Source organism: Gallus gallus, chromosome 2 (assembly GCF_016699485.2).
Source record: "Gallus gallus isolate bGalGal1 chromosome 2, bGalGal1.mat.broiler.GRCg7b, whole genome shotgun sequence".
In the NCBI taxonomy this organism is placed as follows: Eukaryota; Metazoa; Chordata; class Aves; order Galliformes; family Phasianidae; genus Gallus; species Gallus gallus.
This window is the reverse complement of record NC_052533.1, coordinates 5,384,100-5,401,474: the sequence shown is the minus strand read 5'-3', so window position 1 is coordinate 5,401,474 and position 17,375 is coordinate 5,384,100. Positions and strand designations below refer to the sequence as shown.

Genomic DNA, 17,375 nt, shown 5'->3' with positions numbered 1-17,375 from the left:
TTCTTCCTGCAGCACACCAGTCAGTTCATAGTACACAGTATAAATACCCTACTGTCAATTTATGGCTATTTTTAAGTATTCTTCTTTCTGTATTTCTATTAGGACAAATTTTTATAAGACTATTTGGGCTAGTCTTTCATTTTCCTACTTTGGTTCTATAACACCTATATTCTGGATTTAAAAAATTTTTTTTTGAATAATACTTACTATATTGAATGGAAATATAAATGGCATCAAACTTCAACTCTAACACTACAAATTTAACACTGTGTTTCTTATTCCCACTGCTGGAAAATTAAAATAATTTCCTGCATCCTAACTACAAAGAGCAGAAATATTCTCCATTATATTCATGACATAATGTTTCAAGGAACGATGTATATGTAAGGCTTACCAGTCTGAAGGACCGTAAAACTGAGAGGGTTCCTCCTTTTCGCCTTTCTTTTTTGCCTCTTTGTCTGGGTAAACTCAACTCAATTAAACTCAATGTGACAATTATGCTGTCAAAAATATTCCAGGGCTGCTGAAAATAATAGTAGGGATCTAGAGCAATGATTTTTAAGACCATTTCTGCAGTGAAGATTCCTGTAAAGATCTGTAATCAATAAACAGTAGCATCAGCCTAAAAGTTACCATTAATTAATCTCATCTTTAGAATATGTTTCCACCAGTGCAGTAACATTCATGGACACATCAATAAACCCAATTTTTATGAACTTCTAATGTACTTTCTGTTAAAATGGGAGAGTTGTTCTCTGCTTTTTCAGAAGTGCATTAGAACTGCATCAATAAAATCTTGGAATCGTCTGTATTAGAAATGTATGCTTCATAAATACAGAGTTTGCTAACCTTTCATTTTTACAGCTACTCTTTGTGTCTCAAGTGAAAACACTTGTCAATCAGTTTTTGGTATAAAAGGGCACGTGGTTGAAAATTCACTTACCAAGTTGCCCACTTTAAGCATTAATTTAAAATTTTCTGTCATATTATTGTGTTCCAATGCCATAAACAAAGTATTCATCACAATGCAAAGCGTTATGGTGAGATCAATGAAGGGATCTTTTATGAAAGCAGCCACTTTTTTCTTGATTCTCAACCAAAGTGGACAACAGTTCCAAATTAGATACTTGAAAGCAAAATCTTTCAGGAATCTTGGGCATTTCTGTTGGGATTCTTCGAGTTCTAAAAACAAAAGAAAACTCTATTATAGTTACATAATTGTTGCTGAGCAAGACGGCGAAAAGAAAAATTGCATCAAGTACTCAAAAGACAGGAGAATAAAGAAGGAATCTCGAAATTCAGATGGAGCCCCAAAGCTTCCGTGCTTATGTAGTCCCTACGTCAGCTAATAAGTCCAAGGGTAATGTAGCAGCTAAGACACATTTTCCTAATATCCACATTGGATATTAGGAAAAACTTCAGAGAAAGAGTAGTTGGGCATTGGAGCAGGCTGCCTGGGGAGGTGGTGGAGTCACTGCCCCGGAGGCATTCATGAACAGTGGAGATGTGGCTCTGAGGGACGTGGTGAGTGGGCATGGTGGGGGCGGGTTGGTGATTGGACTAGAGGATCTTAGAGGTCTTTTCCAATCTTAACGATTCTATAATTTCATCTGATCCTTGTGTAGATGTGTAGGACACTGACTGTATCACTGCTAACATCCTTGACTCCATTGACTCTCTAGAGGGTAAACAGCAGCTCCGAATGTTCAGATTGCAGATGAGACAAAACCAAACCACAGCACCCCAAACTTCACCTTAGGCCAGTTCCACTGAAAAATTCATGCTGATCATTTCTAAGTTGATGCAAACAATAACATATATCCATTTTCTATAAGTAAAATATGTAAAGGAAGCTCTTCTGGTGTCATTTACAGGCTCTTGGTCAAATATAAATCTCCTTTTTTTAATATTAGTGAGTGCTCCAAAATATTTCTATACCCTGCTGAAATCTTGTGCAAATTCATAGACAAACTAGAACTTACTAATCATTCCTACCATGCTTGTATTGAGCTTTAAGTAAACTGTTCTTCAAGGATGTGAAAACTTCTCAAAAATCTGGTAATTTAGAACTGACTTTTATGCTTTTCTTCTTTGGGCCTGTCCTTATTTCTTCCCACAGTTTAGATGTCATTTCTTCTCCTCCAGATTCAAGTTCCAGATTTCACCCCATACTACTTATCCCAGTGTGATCACCCTGACTTAACTCCAGGTTTAGCTCTTTTTTTTCTTCCTAATCAAATGCCCTCTTCCATCATGTGGTACAGATCTAGAACAGCCAGCATTCAGATCCCAGCAAAGACAACCTCCCTGTTCCAATGCTCATTCTCAGGTTAATCCATGGCCACATGAAGAGGGACCCAACAGTGATGGACTGAGTTACATGGAGATTCTGTTTCCATCTCAGTACACCACTGAATATCTGCATTTTAAATTTGAAAGCAAGGCTTCAGGCGATGTGTTCCAACTGTGATTTTCCCAAGAGCAGTGTATAGATACTTAAGAAAAGGGACCTTTCTGACACAGCACTATGAGCCTTGCTGTAGCTCATACTTGTTCTCCAGGAATCAGTGATGAAGCTCCACACCTCAGGGACACAGAAATACGTATTTCATTCCCACTGTTGTCCAGAAAACGATGGAAATTTAGGCTGATTTTTTTTTTTTTTCCCCAGAAAGATACGAAATGAAACTACCAACCAGCAAAATAACAGTCAGTAATATAGCCCTCAAAAATTCACATAGAATGGTACATTAAGTGCTCAGCCTCCAGGAATTGCCACAATTAATTCTGCTTGTGTAATCTTAATGATTGAGTCTGCATGCATATTCGTGATGGAGTAGGAGCCACAGGGCCAAGAGGAGAAGCCACAGCCCCAGCCCTGCTTCTCATGCCCCACAGAAATTCTTCCCAGCCATTATCACTCCAACCTCTTCCTCAGTCCTATGAAATGTGATATGAAAGGCAAAGGATATGTTCTAGCACATGATGAATGTGCTATAATGCATTCTTTTTAATTAAAAAAAAAAAAGCATGATTAGTCATGTAATTCCTAACTACACATCCATGAATCTCTGTTAACTTTTAAGAAATGTATTGATATTTTGGTCTTTTACCCTAGCATTACCTCAGGATTGAAATAAGCATAATGAGGAGCCACTTACCCTCTAAGACACTGGTAATTATGCTGACTGCACTTGCTGCCCTTTGTCTCTGAAATGTCTCATTAAAGTACTCCACTGATAGCTGAGGATGTAAATGCATCATGCTGCTCTCATCATTCACAGCTGGCTGCTTAAAGAAGTAAACACAATTAAGGAGATACCACAGGAATAAAATGAAGTAGGATGAAATGATGGGTAACTATGAAAGTTAATAGGAACGATGACACGCAGACAAATAAATGTACCTGTCTACAAGATGTAATAGTGTTCAGAACAAAGGTCCTACACATCAGTAATAATGCTACTGTAAATGGATCCCTCAAGCATGTAACAGCAACAGGGCAAATACAAAGCTTGGAAATAGGCATGAGGGCAAAGAGACCCAACGGTCTTCCAGAGACTAATGGAAATGGAGAGAGATGAGTGGTAAAATAGTAACAGCATATCTCTATCCATTTGCATGAGGGACTTGTAGACTAAGATGTTGATGCTAAAGGTGCTGTATGGGAGAAGGACCTAAAGGTGCTGCTCAAAACAATCATCCCGGACAGGATAAAGGATAAAAAGACTTTCTGGTGGGCTACAATGCCAGCACTAGTAACCCACCGAAAAAAATTATATGGGGAAACCATAATATGAAGTGTATACTTAAAATAGCATTTTTCCTTACCAGATCACTCTTCCCCAGGTCTTCCATTACTGGTGGAAGCATTACCCCTTCAGAAGGGGCTGTATCTTCTAAGCCATGCACCTTGCCATGCCCTCCTCCCATCACCGAAATCATGCCATTGCAGTCATCTGTGTTGGCCCACTTGCTGCTCTGCATGCAGCTTGGGGTGGCAGGGTGGGAGCCATGGCTCTTTTGGCTTGGCATGCTGGAGCGTCTTCCCACCTGTGGCACCGACATTGACCTGCCCTGGATCTTGTTCTCCCCTGTGCTGTGGGCTTCCTCATCAGCCGAATCCGCTTTGGAGTCAACTTCGAAAGCAGGTATTTGGAAATTGAATACACTGCCATGGCTAAGCCTGCGTTTCACCTGGTTGGCGTTGGGACCATACAGCAAGCCAAGGAGGGACTGAAAGACCAAAGAAATAAATAAAGGGAGAAAGGCAGAATATCATAGAGAAGATTTGGGGAGCTGATTAAAGTTTAGAGTTTCATAACATTTCTTATCAACCATAGCAAGTCCAAAACTATTATTTAATTTAGATCATTCAGGAAGGATTTTGTTTAGGTTTTAAAAGGCAGATAATAAAATACTGCTGGCTTTATCAGCTGTTTTTATGATAAGCATTATATTCGTATTTTAAATAAGAATTTTAAAAAAGAAAACGATGGCAGTAGAGTTAAATTCTGATATTCATTCACTTTTTCTATTTCCCAGTGCCATAGAAAACGTATTTTAACTGCTATTACAACTTTTCTTCCGCTCTTTGCTTATAGCATTTCCTTTTCAAAGTAAAGTTTACCTATAATTCCTCCTTATCTCATAAGGCTGTTTATTTTAAAAGCTAAAGAGCAATCAGTGTTTGCAGCAGGATTTACTTTGTGCTTTCAAGGAATTTATTTTAGTATTAAAACTGTAAAAGCTGTAAGGATCTCAGATTCAGACAATAGATTACCAACTTTCGTTGACTGTCTGTGAGCTGTGACTTGGGAAACTGTTCTTCTTCACACTCTTCGATCCCCAAGGACTTATTTCTCTTTTTCCTATTGCTTCTTTCTTTGATTTCTTTGGCAGACAAAGGAGAGCCTTCAAAGGAGCTAATTGACAGGATATCAATCCCTTTCGCAGTCAGTGACTAAAATTAAAACAAAAACACAGGTGGCATTTGTGCTGGGTACTTACAAAATAAGCAGCAAGAAAACCCTTCTGTGCTCTATATTATTTTTTCTTAACAATCTGTGTTTCACAAAAGTTGGTAAAAATCTTCCAATATGTGATAACAGTAAAAGAAAGAGGAGAGAATTTCTGCAACATATGGAGCAGCGAACAATTTGCTATTTGCAGTATGTTACATGATCGTGTGTATTGCGCCTGCCAGGGGCAAAATAATCACACTAAAGCTCCCATTCCTCCATATGGCATAATTACTTACAATAAAAATACTCAGCTTGAAAGTAATGCTGTAGAATATATATTTATTTCCCCAAATAAACACTCAAACAGTATTAAAATTCAGTCTTGCCACTGGGTATCCATAGGACTGCAGTCACGCTGTGGTTCACTTGCTTTCCCATACTGAATTTAGGATTTGAATATTTTCAAAATACAGAGGAGTATTTCACTCCAGAAGCTTCTAAACTATGTAAGTTACAAGTGACTTTTCACTCAAGTACAGTGGGCTGTCTTGGATGTTAATGGACTTAAACAACTGAACTAATCTGTATTCCCCTGCTCAGCAATCCACAATGATGAAGCAGAAGATGACCATACGTTACTTTGCAAGCTGAAAGTTTATGAAATTTTATATTTTCCAGTTTTTAAAATTTCTTGCAATAAATTTTAAAGATCATTACCCATGAAAAAGATCATTGTTGGAAAAATATGGAAAAAAAAATAAATGCAGTAGAACAAGGAATTTCTCCTGTATCTCTAAGCATCTCACTGCTTTTAACAACATCTCCCTTCCCACAGATAACTATCATATATGGCTGTATACAGAGAGTGATGCATTTTCTTATGTGTCTAGTAACATAACAGCACAGAAGTTAAACTTTGCAAGGATATAATTTACATACCTCCTGCTCTTTCTGTAATAATTCCATGGCTTCCCGAAATTTCCTTTCTTTTGCCTCTGTCTCAGCAATGGTGGCCTTATTCTGGTCTTCATATGCCATTGTTACTACAGCCAGAATCAAATTGACTAGATAAAATGAGCCCAGAAAGATGACCAGCATGAAGAAGAGTATATACACCTTCCCAGAAGCTCTGAGGGTCTGTAAGTACAACAACCCAGGGATAAAAATTACCACAGTTGATATCAAATAGATTTTCAACGTGTCTCTGAAATTCTTTAGAGGCACTCAGATTTCTAGATAAAATGCTTTAGGAAGATTAAGGAGAAATGTATCTCCCTTAGTCCTTTCTCCCCCATCTTTATAATGCCATCGCACATGAACCCATGATCACATAACATACCCCATGAGGATGGCTGAGGAGGCACTGCTGCATTTTGAAGGAGAATAGAAAACCCCTTTAGCACTTTTTTTGAAGGGCATAAGACAGCAGTGTAATAGGACTATTGCTTGGAAGCACTTGAACATCCCTTTTTAGGTCCAGGGTGGGACCACAGCTTGCTGGAAGGGAGAAGGGAGGATGAGGACACAATGACTTGTGGCTACTTCTTTTATTTGAGGTTTCCTCTCTGACCATTTTCTGCTACAGATATTGCTCTGGTTGGATGACCAGTTCTGAATAAAATACAAAGCTGTTACCTGCTGATATAGACGTTCCCAGTAGTCCTGGGTCATCAGGCGGAATAAGGAGAGAAAAGCCCAGCCAAATGTATCAAAACTGGTGAAACCGTAATCAGGATTTGGCCCAATTTGCTTGCACGTATGTTCTGGAGGACAGGTCCTAGAGGTGACAGTAAGAAGTGCAGTTCTCTTAACTGAAGGTTTTGAAGGAACACTTCAGCTCATATGAGAGTTTGGATTATTTATTTAGCTCTGATTTTCATTATACTGAAAGCCAAACTTCTACTCCAGGCAGTAACTGGCTGGAATAGGGGAAGGTAAAAAGCGGCACCTATAATTCAGCAACAGAGAAAGAGAGGCTGGGAAAAACTCCTAATCCAGGCCAACCCCTTCATCATCCCATGAGACCCTTCATGTTTTCAACTCTCATACAACCATGGGGGAGAGAAAGATAGCCCTTCTGGAAGGAATTTAGACCTGAACAAGACAATGGCAGGTTCACACTTCATTCTCAACATGTGTTAAATTATCTGACAACCACTGTCATATACTGAATTGAGTTCTACAGTCAAGGAAAGCCAGGAATCTCTATTTCATTTTCATTTCTTATGACAGAGCAAACAGAGAACTTTCATTACTTATGACAAAGCATGACAGAGCACTGAGGCAGAGAAAAGTTCCAAACAAGAAATGTTCTGAGGTACATTTACCCAGCGCCAGGACCACATAGCAAGACGTCTGAGGTGCCCGGCTTAATGGCAAAGTGTTCTATAAACAAAAGAAAGAGAGAAGAAATGTAAAACCAATACATTTTCTAGTCTGTATCCTCTATACTTCAATAGCGGTGGTGGGAATACCAGTGAGTTGTAAGTGTATGTGCACACACATACACTTCAAACAAATACAAAAAAAACACCGAAGGAAAAGAGATGGGTTTCCCCATGCTCATAGCAACTGCTCCCTATTGCAAGGTGTCCTTTCCTCACTCACACACAGGCTTCTCTATATGCATACATTTCAGGCCAAGGGAATCCCTTAAAACAGAAAGCTTTTACAATATTATCTCTTTGTCCCATCTATGGAAACCAACAAAGAACTGGAGGTTGCAGGCTCAAGAATAGCTTCACATTTGGCAACTGTTAGCATATTCTCTTGCCTGTGACAATTGTCTCTCTCTAAGACAGAGTTTGGATGTTTCGGGTGTTAGTATAGACCATTTCTGCTTCCACACAATAAGAAGTCCTGCTTGGAGGAGGAAGAAAGAGTCTGTGGCTATATAGATAAAAACCATGTCATGCCACTACTCTGTGCAGCTGGAAAACAGATCCTAACCCTGCCCAGCCATGAAATACTGATTTGTCCATCAGGATGCTGAAGCCATGCCCTTTTCGATCTCTTCTATTTCTCTTTGCATGAGTTACTCTGATGCCTGAGCTAGCAGCAGACTGAAATTAATAGCTTCAATGCTAAGGGGTAATTAGTGCTATTAAGATGTGGGTTTATTATCCCAAATGTAAGGGACATCTCATCTCTTCCTGGTGCTTCTCAAATCTCAGCTGGACTCATCAGATAAGTCAGTGCAATTCAGAGCCAGCACAGGAGTCCTTAATATCTGTTCCACTGTACCACACAAATATACCATACAGGCTATTTTCTGCCCACATTTTGTTTGGCTCTGCTCCTGCCAGCTGACAATTTATCAGTTGATTCAGTGACTGAGATTCAGAAGATTATAGTAATATGTACTGTCCATGTTGGAGGTGGGAACTTCACTTTAGGACAGGACCAAAACAGCCTGTGGAAAATATGTAAAAAAGTCATTTAATTGAAAACTAGCCTTCTAACATGGTGAGTCATAAGTTTGGTGGGAATGCCTCCATTAAACCTGTCTGGCACCTACTGTTTTTTTGTCATCATTGCAAATGACGCTGCATGGAAAGTCGAAAGGATAGGATGGGAACAAGACAAAGTCTGAGAAGCAACGCAGATTTTGAATCTCTTGAGGCCTGTCTTCTCTGGGCCTCTACACTGCAAATGTTCTGTCTTTGAAGATCCCTGCTCCACACTTCTGTCACCAGCTCCAGTCAAGTCATACATGAAAGATGTGTATTATATATTTATATATATATCTTATAGGTAAAGTACATACCCTATATAAGGTATATATGCTATGAAGAAGAAAGTAATTTTGACTTTTAAAGAAATTCCTCTGTTCCAAGCTGAAGACAACATAACTGAGCAGCACAGTGAAGATACTAGAACTCTTCAAGATGTAGGGAAAGCTGAACTTTGGGGAATTACATCAGAGAATTACCTCATGTTTCATTTGTTGTCATGTGGTTCTCAGAAACATAGCTTGAAAAATTAGGAGTGTTATTTATTATAATGAAGGGAACATTCCTGGATGGCTGCAAGCTGCTCTGGCAGTGTGAAGGGCATTATCAAGTAGTTGCTCATCCAGATATTCAACTTTATATACAACAGTGGTTACCCATGCACACGCAGGTCATTACAGTGCAAGATAAAGAAAGAATTAAGAAGAACAATCACCTGCGTAATCAGCCAATGTTGCAGAGGATTCCCATGTTTTGTTACGTAAAAAATCTCTGATAGTGGAATCCGTATGATTCTTCTTCACGCACTTGTATCTCAGATTGCCCTTGAAAAGCTGGAGCCCTATGAGGGCAAAGACACTCAGGCAGAAAACGGTCAGGATCATCACGTTGGCAAGTTTCTTAACAGACTGGATAAGTGCACCTACAATGATCTTGAGTCCTAGGGAGACAATATGTAATGGGAAAAACATGGTGAAAAACTGAGACCAAGTAATACAAGAAAATTTTTTTTTTTTTGCATGTGATTGACCCAGATGTTCCATTATTCCCTTTAACTTATCTAGGCAAGGATGAGGGACCAGGGATAGTCTAGTGTTTTTTTACATAAAGAGTAACAAACATAGTCCAAACACTGAGAATCCATGATCAATCTGCATGCAATAATGAATGTGATCAAAAAGGCCAGAAAGAAAACACAGGGGCAACACACTGGTTCTGGGTTTGTATTTAGTCACAAGAAAATAACCACTAACTTTATAACTAAGAGAAAAGTGGGAGAAAATCAACAAAAAAGCATTGTCCCAAGGATCCTGAAAGATGATTAATAATAAAGCCTGTTTGGTCACCAGAGGTGTTTCCGTTGAACCATCACACATAGACTAGCTAGAAGAACACTGTAAAATCAACACAATAACATGTTATCAAAATCATTACTATATAATAAAAGAAAATTAAACACAATATTGTTTCTATTGCTTGATTTATTCTGCTTGGGCCAGCTGGACTGGGAAGATATTTGTACCTACCAGTTCAGCTGCAATCAGTGAAAGATATGCAAAGAAAATAAAAGGAAGGAAAGGATGAAGGAAGGAAGGCAGGAAGGAAGGAAAGGAGGAAGGAGGGAAGGAAGGAATGAGGAGGAAGGAAAATCCAACATTTTGATTGGAGTAGAGAATCAGCTATAAATCATGTAGGATTTCTTACCTGGGACTACTGATATGGTTTTTAAGGCTCTCAGAACCCTGAATGTCCGAAGGACCGACACGCTCCCCAGGTTGCTGAATGCTCCCACAAACCTGTAGAGTCAGGACAATATGATTAGAATAAACCAAGCACTTATTTTGGTGTTCATTTTTAACTTTTAATCATCCTGAGTGTATTTTGAATGCTAATAAACTACATACCAAGAGGGTTTTTTTTGAGATTCATATAACAGAAAGCCTTTTCTGGATTATTTGAATTTACTTAAAAAGTTTCTCTTTATGCGTGTAAAGTTGTTTTTTTTGTCAGTATCTTAAAATATTACGCACTTAAAATACAAAGAAAGATATCACTCAAAGTTATTCAGTTCAGGAACCCATTTGAATCTATCCCCCTTCCATAGCTGCTTGTAGTCACTATGAGAACTTTCTAATTATCACAAACTAAAGCTTGGAACTGTGAATTTTGAATGATCTCAAATGTAATCCGTGGTGCTGGTGTCCATGCATAGTGCTCTGTTTTCAAATGCACACCTTCATCCTCAATAGGAACTCACATTGGGCAGTGCAGCCATTATGCTGAAATGCATTCATGCGTGTAAAAGGGCCACAGAGTGGTATGAGTTGGGACTGAAGAGATTAACTGTATCTTGCTCCATTCCCTTTTTAAAAGATAAATGCATCATAGTTGAACAGAGAGTGATAAAGCAAGGGAAGAGTCAATGGTTATTGTCTCTAGATGGCCATCTGTACTAGATGGTTTCCAATGTACCCTATTTTTAATTTTATTTTTTGTACTGCAGATTGCCTTTGACAACTCAGTAATCAAATCTTTAAATACAGAGCAGTAGCACAGGTAGTCCATGTTTTATTTGCTCCCACTTACGCCATTATGATCACACTGAAATCCAACCAGTTCCAGGGATCTCGAAGGAAAGTGAATTCCTTTAGACAGAAGCCTCTTGCCAGTATTTTTATCAATGATTCAAAAGTGTAAATGCCAGTGAATGTAAATCTAAGTACCAAAGGAAAACAGCAAAAACAGCAATGTTAATAATTACTGGAAGAGGATAAGAGACACAGACAAACTATTTACTCTCTAGGCCAACAAATCAAGGGAGCATCATGGAGAAGTGATGGAAAAACTCTTATTGATTTCAGGGTCTTTACATGTACTTTGAGACAGAAGTTGACAACCATCCCGCCATGGCTGCAAACATACATGCCTCTTTTATTTATTTATTTATTTAGCATTCAGTAATTTCTTTCAAACTCTTCCATGTGAGTCTCCAGAATCTGAGAAACACAGAACTTCCAGCTACTTGCAAAAATAAGGATCAAAATTCATGCCTCCTTCTGGTTTCAAGTAGCCAAGTGAATGTAGGATGTTCAGCATATTATTTACTTGAGGTACACTGCATCCATTTCTATACAGATGGTTAAAAAGCTTAGAGAAATGCAAAGATAGAGGATTTTCAATTTAAGACAGCAATTATTCTTATTAATGGAAAATTATCAGTAAAAGCTCTTCTGGACTTATTGAGCGCACTTATCATTTCAACAAGGTAGCGATCTCCCTAAGGAATTCAAAAGGCATTCATTTGGTACTCAGTAAATGTGGTAGGAAATTAGATGTATGTAGTACTTCCTTCTTCATTTGGAAAGGATTATTCCAGAATTATCATTGAAATACATTTGAACAGCAGTTTTGATGCCAAAAGCAAGTATAACTGTTATCTAAACTTTAGTGCTCTCATAGGCAGGGAAGCGTCTTCTGGAGATATATGAATTAATACCATGCAGATTCTTGTTCCTGCTTGCCTAAGAGTTTGCCACTCCCAGCTGTTTCAACATCAGAAATCATGAAACAGATTTTATAGCTGTTTGTAAATTAATTAATTTGGAATCTTTTCCTTTATGTCGTGTTAGCACTAACAGAATTCATATTCTAACACTTTCATAAAGATAGCTTTAATTATAAAGATTTTTAGTATTTCTAATTTTTTTTATAAAAAGAAAATAACTACCAAATAACTTCAGAAAGTGGGATAATGAACTGGAGTGGTAGGACAGACATGACAATACATTAACAGAACCTCTACAGAATATAATCTACACTAACGCCCTCCCGTAACCCCATAATTATTGTAGTTACTGAGTCTAGAGACAAAAATGCTGCCTCAAAGAAAAACCTTAAGAAGTCCTAACACAAGCAATAGTTTTCCAAACCCCTCATAAACTACCTTATATGAAAGATAGAGAGTGAGCTAAATAGACAGTTAGGGCTACAGAACTGAAATACATATACACCCACAGATACTTACTCAACATATCTGTTCCACGATGGAGATGAACTCCTGGAGGACTCATTCTGAGCCATGAACACACAATTAGTTATAATTGTGCATATTATAAACCAGGTGAATAATGTAAGACATGGGAGTGAAGGCAAAGAATACGACATCAAATAAGAAACAGTTACATATCCCGATGTCTATGAAATTAATATTTTTAATACTTTCTAAAGCACATGTAAGGACTACAAGCGCACGCATTTACTGATTCTGAGTCACATTAGATGACAACACACTGACATCATTATTTATGTTGTCTTAATTGCTGTGGAGGTACTACGCATTGCAGACATAGTAAAATGATCCCTAACCACTGAGACAGAGCAAGAGGAAGGATGCCTTTTTAATTTAATTTTACAGCAAAAAAAATTGTTAAATAGAGACTGTCTGACTCGCCCAAGGTCTCAGCAGGATACAACTGAGAACTGAACCCATTTGGTATCACATAATTTCAGTTTTCCTTGCACAAGGAAGGTCGTGTGAAAAAAACATATTTTGCTGTTCTCTTCTCCCTTTTCTTTCCTTTTTCACAACTTACGTAATTTATGGAATTTTATCTTCAAATAAAATGGGAGCTTGACAGTTCTGAGAGCAAAGGTTTGCAGGTAACAAACTGAAGTTCCTGATTACCATTGCAGTGTAAGCAGTGATGGTAATAAAGCAGTTCTCATAGAACTCCAGTGGAAGGATATTTATTTTTAAGTGAAATGAATAGTTCATAGAAGTTGAACATCCAGAGTCACTCATCTCTAAACTGTGAGACCTCTATTCCTATGTACAGGCAGGGCAAAGTCTGCCATGATACTTGTGGATGGCTCAAAGGATATTAGATGCCAGCTCTTGGTGTTGCCCAGCTATTCCCTAGGAACTACTGACTGTAAGTTCAGAAGTAGAACACAGGCATCTAGCTCAAGTTGATACTTAAGATGAAGTGCCTGTCTCTGGAGTTGAACCTCATGCTTAGTGTCATACCACACCTTTGGCAACATAGGATGTAGATGAGCATGGGAAAGACATCTACACTTCCAATCAACAGTTCTTTCAATCCTCCCAAAAAATGTCTTGGATTTAACTGTAGGCACAGCCAAATATTGCCACAAACTCAGGAGATGGACCACAAGTGCTGAAATGCCAATAACAGCCAACTTGTTACCCAAAAAAGCTCTCAGATGAGAGGCATCACTCCTCCAGGGATGCCGGTACCCTGCTATGACCACAGCTTTGGATCTGTTTCAATGTTACGTGGAGGGGAGATGGCTGAAAACCTAACCTCAGTGCAGTAACACCACAGACTGCAGTTGCCCTGAGTCATTCCTGAGTGACAGCATTTTTGCCCTGGTGTCGTTTTCAAGTGCCTAATTTGAAAAATATACTAATAAGTCCCATTTTCTAAGTGTGTGATTTGGGATGTGTATTACTTTTTTATTCCAAAGGCATCCTTTCCCTACAATAGTATCCCTGATAATTTTTACTTTCATATATTAAAGGCATATATTGTAATCTGATTTCCAGAAGAAATATAGTATGCATAATTGCTCTATGTGTTTTCATATGTGTGCCTACCTCTGTGTTTTATTCTTAAAATAAGTCAGCAATCTGCTTCAGCACGGGAGTTGAATTTAATTCTTATAGCTTGGGTAAACAGAACATGAGATAAAGATTAGAGACCTTATTAGTTTTCTCACTGAGAAGGGCCTCAGCATGAGATGCTTGTTTATGAGACATCAGGTAATCAACATCAGAGATCATGCTTATAATACAAAATAAAGTAGAAAGTCAGGCTTCACAACCCTTAGTACTCATAAAAGTATTTATTACTAAATAGAACAAGAAAATGGTAATATCTTATGTAAACCGTAATTAGAAGTTGTGTGGAATGAGGAAAACCTAGATTTATTCAATGCTCTAAAACATAACAGGAAAGGATAGCACACATTTTCGTAACAAAAGAGAGTGAATGAAGCAAAAAAAAAAAAGGATATGAATGTATTGAAATTTTAATTGCTGCTCTTCGGATTGGATGGAAAGGACTGAGGATCCATAAGGCACGCGTAGCTGTGAACCGGAAGATTGTTTTCTGTTTGTTTAACACTATGAAGATCTTAAAAATAAACATAAAGAAACAAAGTAAAACTTTCAGGAAGCTTAAGAAAATATATATATTTTTTATTACACCTTTTTCTATGAAAGGCTTTGACGATAACTTTTGTTTGCTTGCTTAAGTGAGTAGACCGTAATATTTTGCAACACTTTTATCATAAACTGATGAATGAGTTAATATCCAGTAACTATCAAAGCAGAACAAAATCTTACCCTGAACTTCCTTCTTTAAACCTAAATCCTTATAATGAACGCAAAATAAATTTTGCTTATGACTGTTCTCTTGAGGTAAGTTGGACCTCTGAATCAAGCTGTGCAAAGGTGGAAGAAAGAGTTGTAGACTTAAATGTTATTTGTCACTATGAATAGTGATCCTATAGCTCTAAGACTGTAGAAATTAACACAAAGTATTTCTCAGTTTCTCAAGCAATAAGCTTCATTTTTAGTGGAGTATTTCCCATTTCTCCCCTCTTTATTTTCTTCAAGTATACACGACTAGAATATAGAGCTTGAATAAGTAGGTTTAAAGGATTCACCAGCAAATGTTTTATAATAATTTTTATACTTGGATGATCACCCATTGTGTGCGTTCATAGAGCACAACTGTTGAGACAGAGGAGGAGAGTTTAAAACCATGAAAATAAAGAAAGTTTCCAAAGTTATCATCATTTCTGGTAAATCTGAGTCAAAACCTCATTTTCTTCCTTTGTCCATTTCACTTTTGATGTTTCCCTTCTGATTTAAATGCTAATGCAGTTCATGATATTTAATTCCTGTAATTCAAAATTAAGATTTTTTTTTTCCTGAAAATTACAGCATGTCATTCAGTTGTGCCAACTTCCCACATTATTATAACATGGGAAGGGATTATAGTTTTTCCAAAGGAGTATAAACAAGACCATTTAATAGATCATTCACATGAACATGTTGTAGCCACATAACGAAACAAATTAAGATCTAAACAGTTTGGTTGGCTCTAACCTTGCGATCTTTGTAGTATGGGTCAAGGTCTTCCAGTGGTTCCCCAATGAGCTCTGGAGGAGGATTTCCATAGAGAGCTGGCAATTTCTGGAAAGCTTTTAGGTCAAGCTGAGGACGTGGTTTCTCCTCAGGTTTTTGATCTAAGGTACTTTTTTGATGATCCTTCTTGGCAGCAATTCTCTTTTCAATAGCAGCCAAGGATTCCGGAGTGAATTTACGGAAGTTGTTGGTACCAGGTAGTAGGAAGTCAGCCATTTTTCATTCTTCTCTTCCCGTCAGTGCTTCTACCCAAACAGAAAATAACTGAAAGAGGAATCAAAATTGGCAACACAAGAACAGTTCAGTAATGAAAGTTAAAACTCTTCCTTCACGCATGCCATAAACACGCATTTCTCAGCCATCATGTTATAAAAAGAAAACATATCTATGATCAATATGTTTTTCAGTGAGATGTCTGTTCAGTATTAATTTTAAATTACGTGTATCTAATTGGATAGGGGAAGACCTCTTTAACTTTAAGCATAATCATTTACGTTTGGACAAACATAAGGTGCTGGTTTAATTTAGTATTTAGAAATGGGATTCTAAGAACGACTGAATGCAACAGCATCAAATACACAGAAGCTGCATCTGCAATAGAAAAAATATGTTTGAAAATAGCTGGTGCTGACATAAATATTCAGATGTATAACCCATCCTTGTAGTGCTGAGGATATCAGCACAGGGACAAGCAGTGTCCAAGTGATGGAAGGAAGGCCTGCTGGGAGAAACATTGATAGAAATGGCAATGCGTCCTCAGCTTTCTCTGAAAAACCTTTCACTGTGTAAACAGATTTGTTGCTGGATACTAGATAAAATCCATTCAACTAAATATTGTTGGAGACTATGACATGGAGGTACAGTAAACACCTTTGGATTTCATGGCTGTGGCTAATTTTGCCTCCTTTAGTTTCTACTACACAGACATCTATATCTAATCTAGTCATCTTATGGGTTTTTTTTTTTTTTCATGAATCAAATTAATACAGAAAAAGTAAAGTTTATGCAGCTGAAATCACAGAATCATAGAATGACTTGGGTTGGAAGGGACCCCGAGGATCATCAAGTTCCAATCCCCTTACCATAGGCAGAGTTGCCAATGAATATATATGATGAAGAAACCCATCATTAAGAAATAAAAGAGCCTACACAGTGGTTTGATTTTCTTTGGAATCAATTGAGAGCTTGAGAACACTGCAAAAATCCTCAAAGAAAGCCCAGGAAGTCCACATAAATTGAACAAAATTGAAAATGGTACGAACTGTAGGAGGACCCAGAGCTTGTGCTAAAAGCTCTGCAAGGAGATTTCTTCAAGGTTTTTTTCATTGATTACGACCTCTGGGAGTATGGCCAAGTCTTTCCATCCACCTTCACTTCAACACGGCCTTCCATACCAACTACATAAGTAGCAGTCTAAGCTCATCTTCAAAATTTAGGTTACAACCTATGCTCCTATACCCTTCCTTTCTAACCACTACGTGGAACATCCCAGGAAAACACCAAGCCTGAATTAAGATGCTTTGTTTTAATGCTAATAAATAATTTTACCACCTGTATGCTGATTCCCTAACAACACAACACAATTTCAGTTCTCAGCAGATACAACATGAGTTCAGCTGTCCTCACAACTGTAGGGAACCATTGCTGCAGAAACAGCTGGAGGACAGTGATGAACTAACCATACTGAATGCTCTTAATTCTTCCAGGCTTCCCACCTGTCTGATTTAAATAAGCATACAAAATAACGAATACAAAAATTAACCACTTCTCCTAGCACAAAATAGC

At 37.9% G+C, this 17,375-nt stretch overlaps 1 protein-coding gene across 1 annotated transcript in view; it reads right to left on the bottom strand.

Moving 5' to 3' along the window:
- LOC395944 (voltage-gated sodium channel SNS) overlaps positions 1–15,806 on the bottom strand; it is a 32,347-nt gene extending 16,541 nt beyond the window's left edge. The window contains exons 1-14 of the mRNA XM_040695659.1: positions 15,552–15,806; positions 14,453–14,571; positions 12,441–12,545; positions 11,003–11,131; positions 10,121–10,212; positions 9,132–9,356; positions 7,292–7,349; positions 6,600–6,741; positions 5,904–6,101; positions 4,784–4,963; positions 3,832–4,236; positions 3,162–3,288; positions 944–1,182; positions 395–595 (exon numbers count right to left, since the gene is read on the bottom strand). Coding sequence (XP_040551593.1) covers positions 395–595; positions 944–1,182; positions 3,162–3,288; positions 3,832–4,236; positions 4,784–4,963; positions 5,904–6,101; positions 6,600–6,741; positions 7,292–7,349; positions 9,132–9,356; positions 10,121–10,212; positions 11,003–11,131; positions 12,441–12,545; positions 14,453–14,571; positions 15,552–15,806 — 2,475 coding nt within the window. The remainder of the gene's footprint in view (positions 1–394; positions 596–943; positions 1,183–3,161; positions 3,289–3,831; positions 4,237–4,783; positions 4,964–5,903; positions 6,102–6,599; positions 6,742–7,291; positions 7,350–9,131; positions 9,357–10,120; positions 10,213–11,002; positions 11,132–12,440; positions 12,546–14,452; positions 14,572–15,551) is intronic.
- Between the last annotated feature and the right edge of the window lie 1,569 nt (positions 15,807–17,375).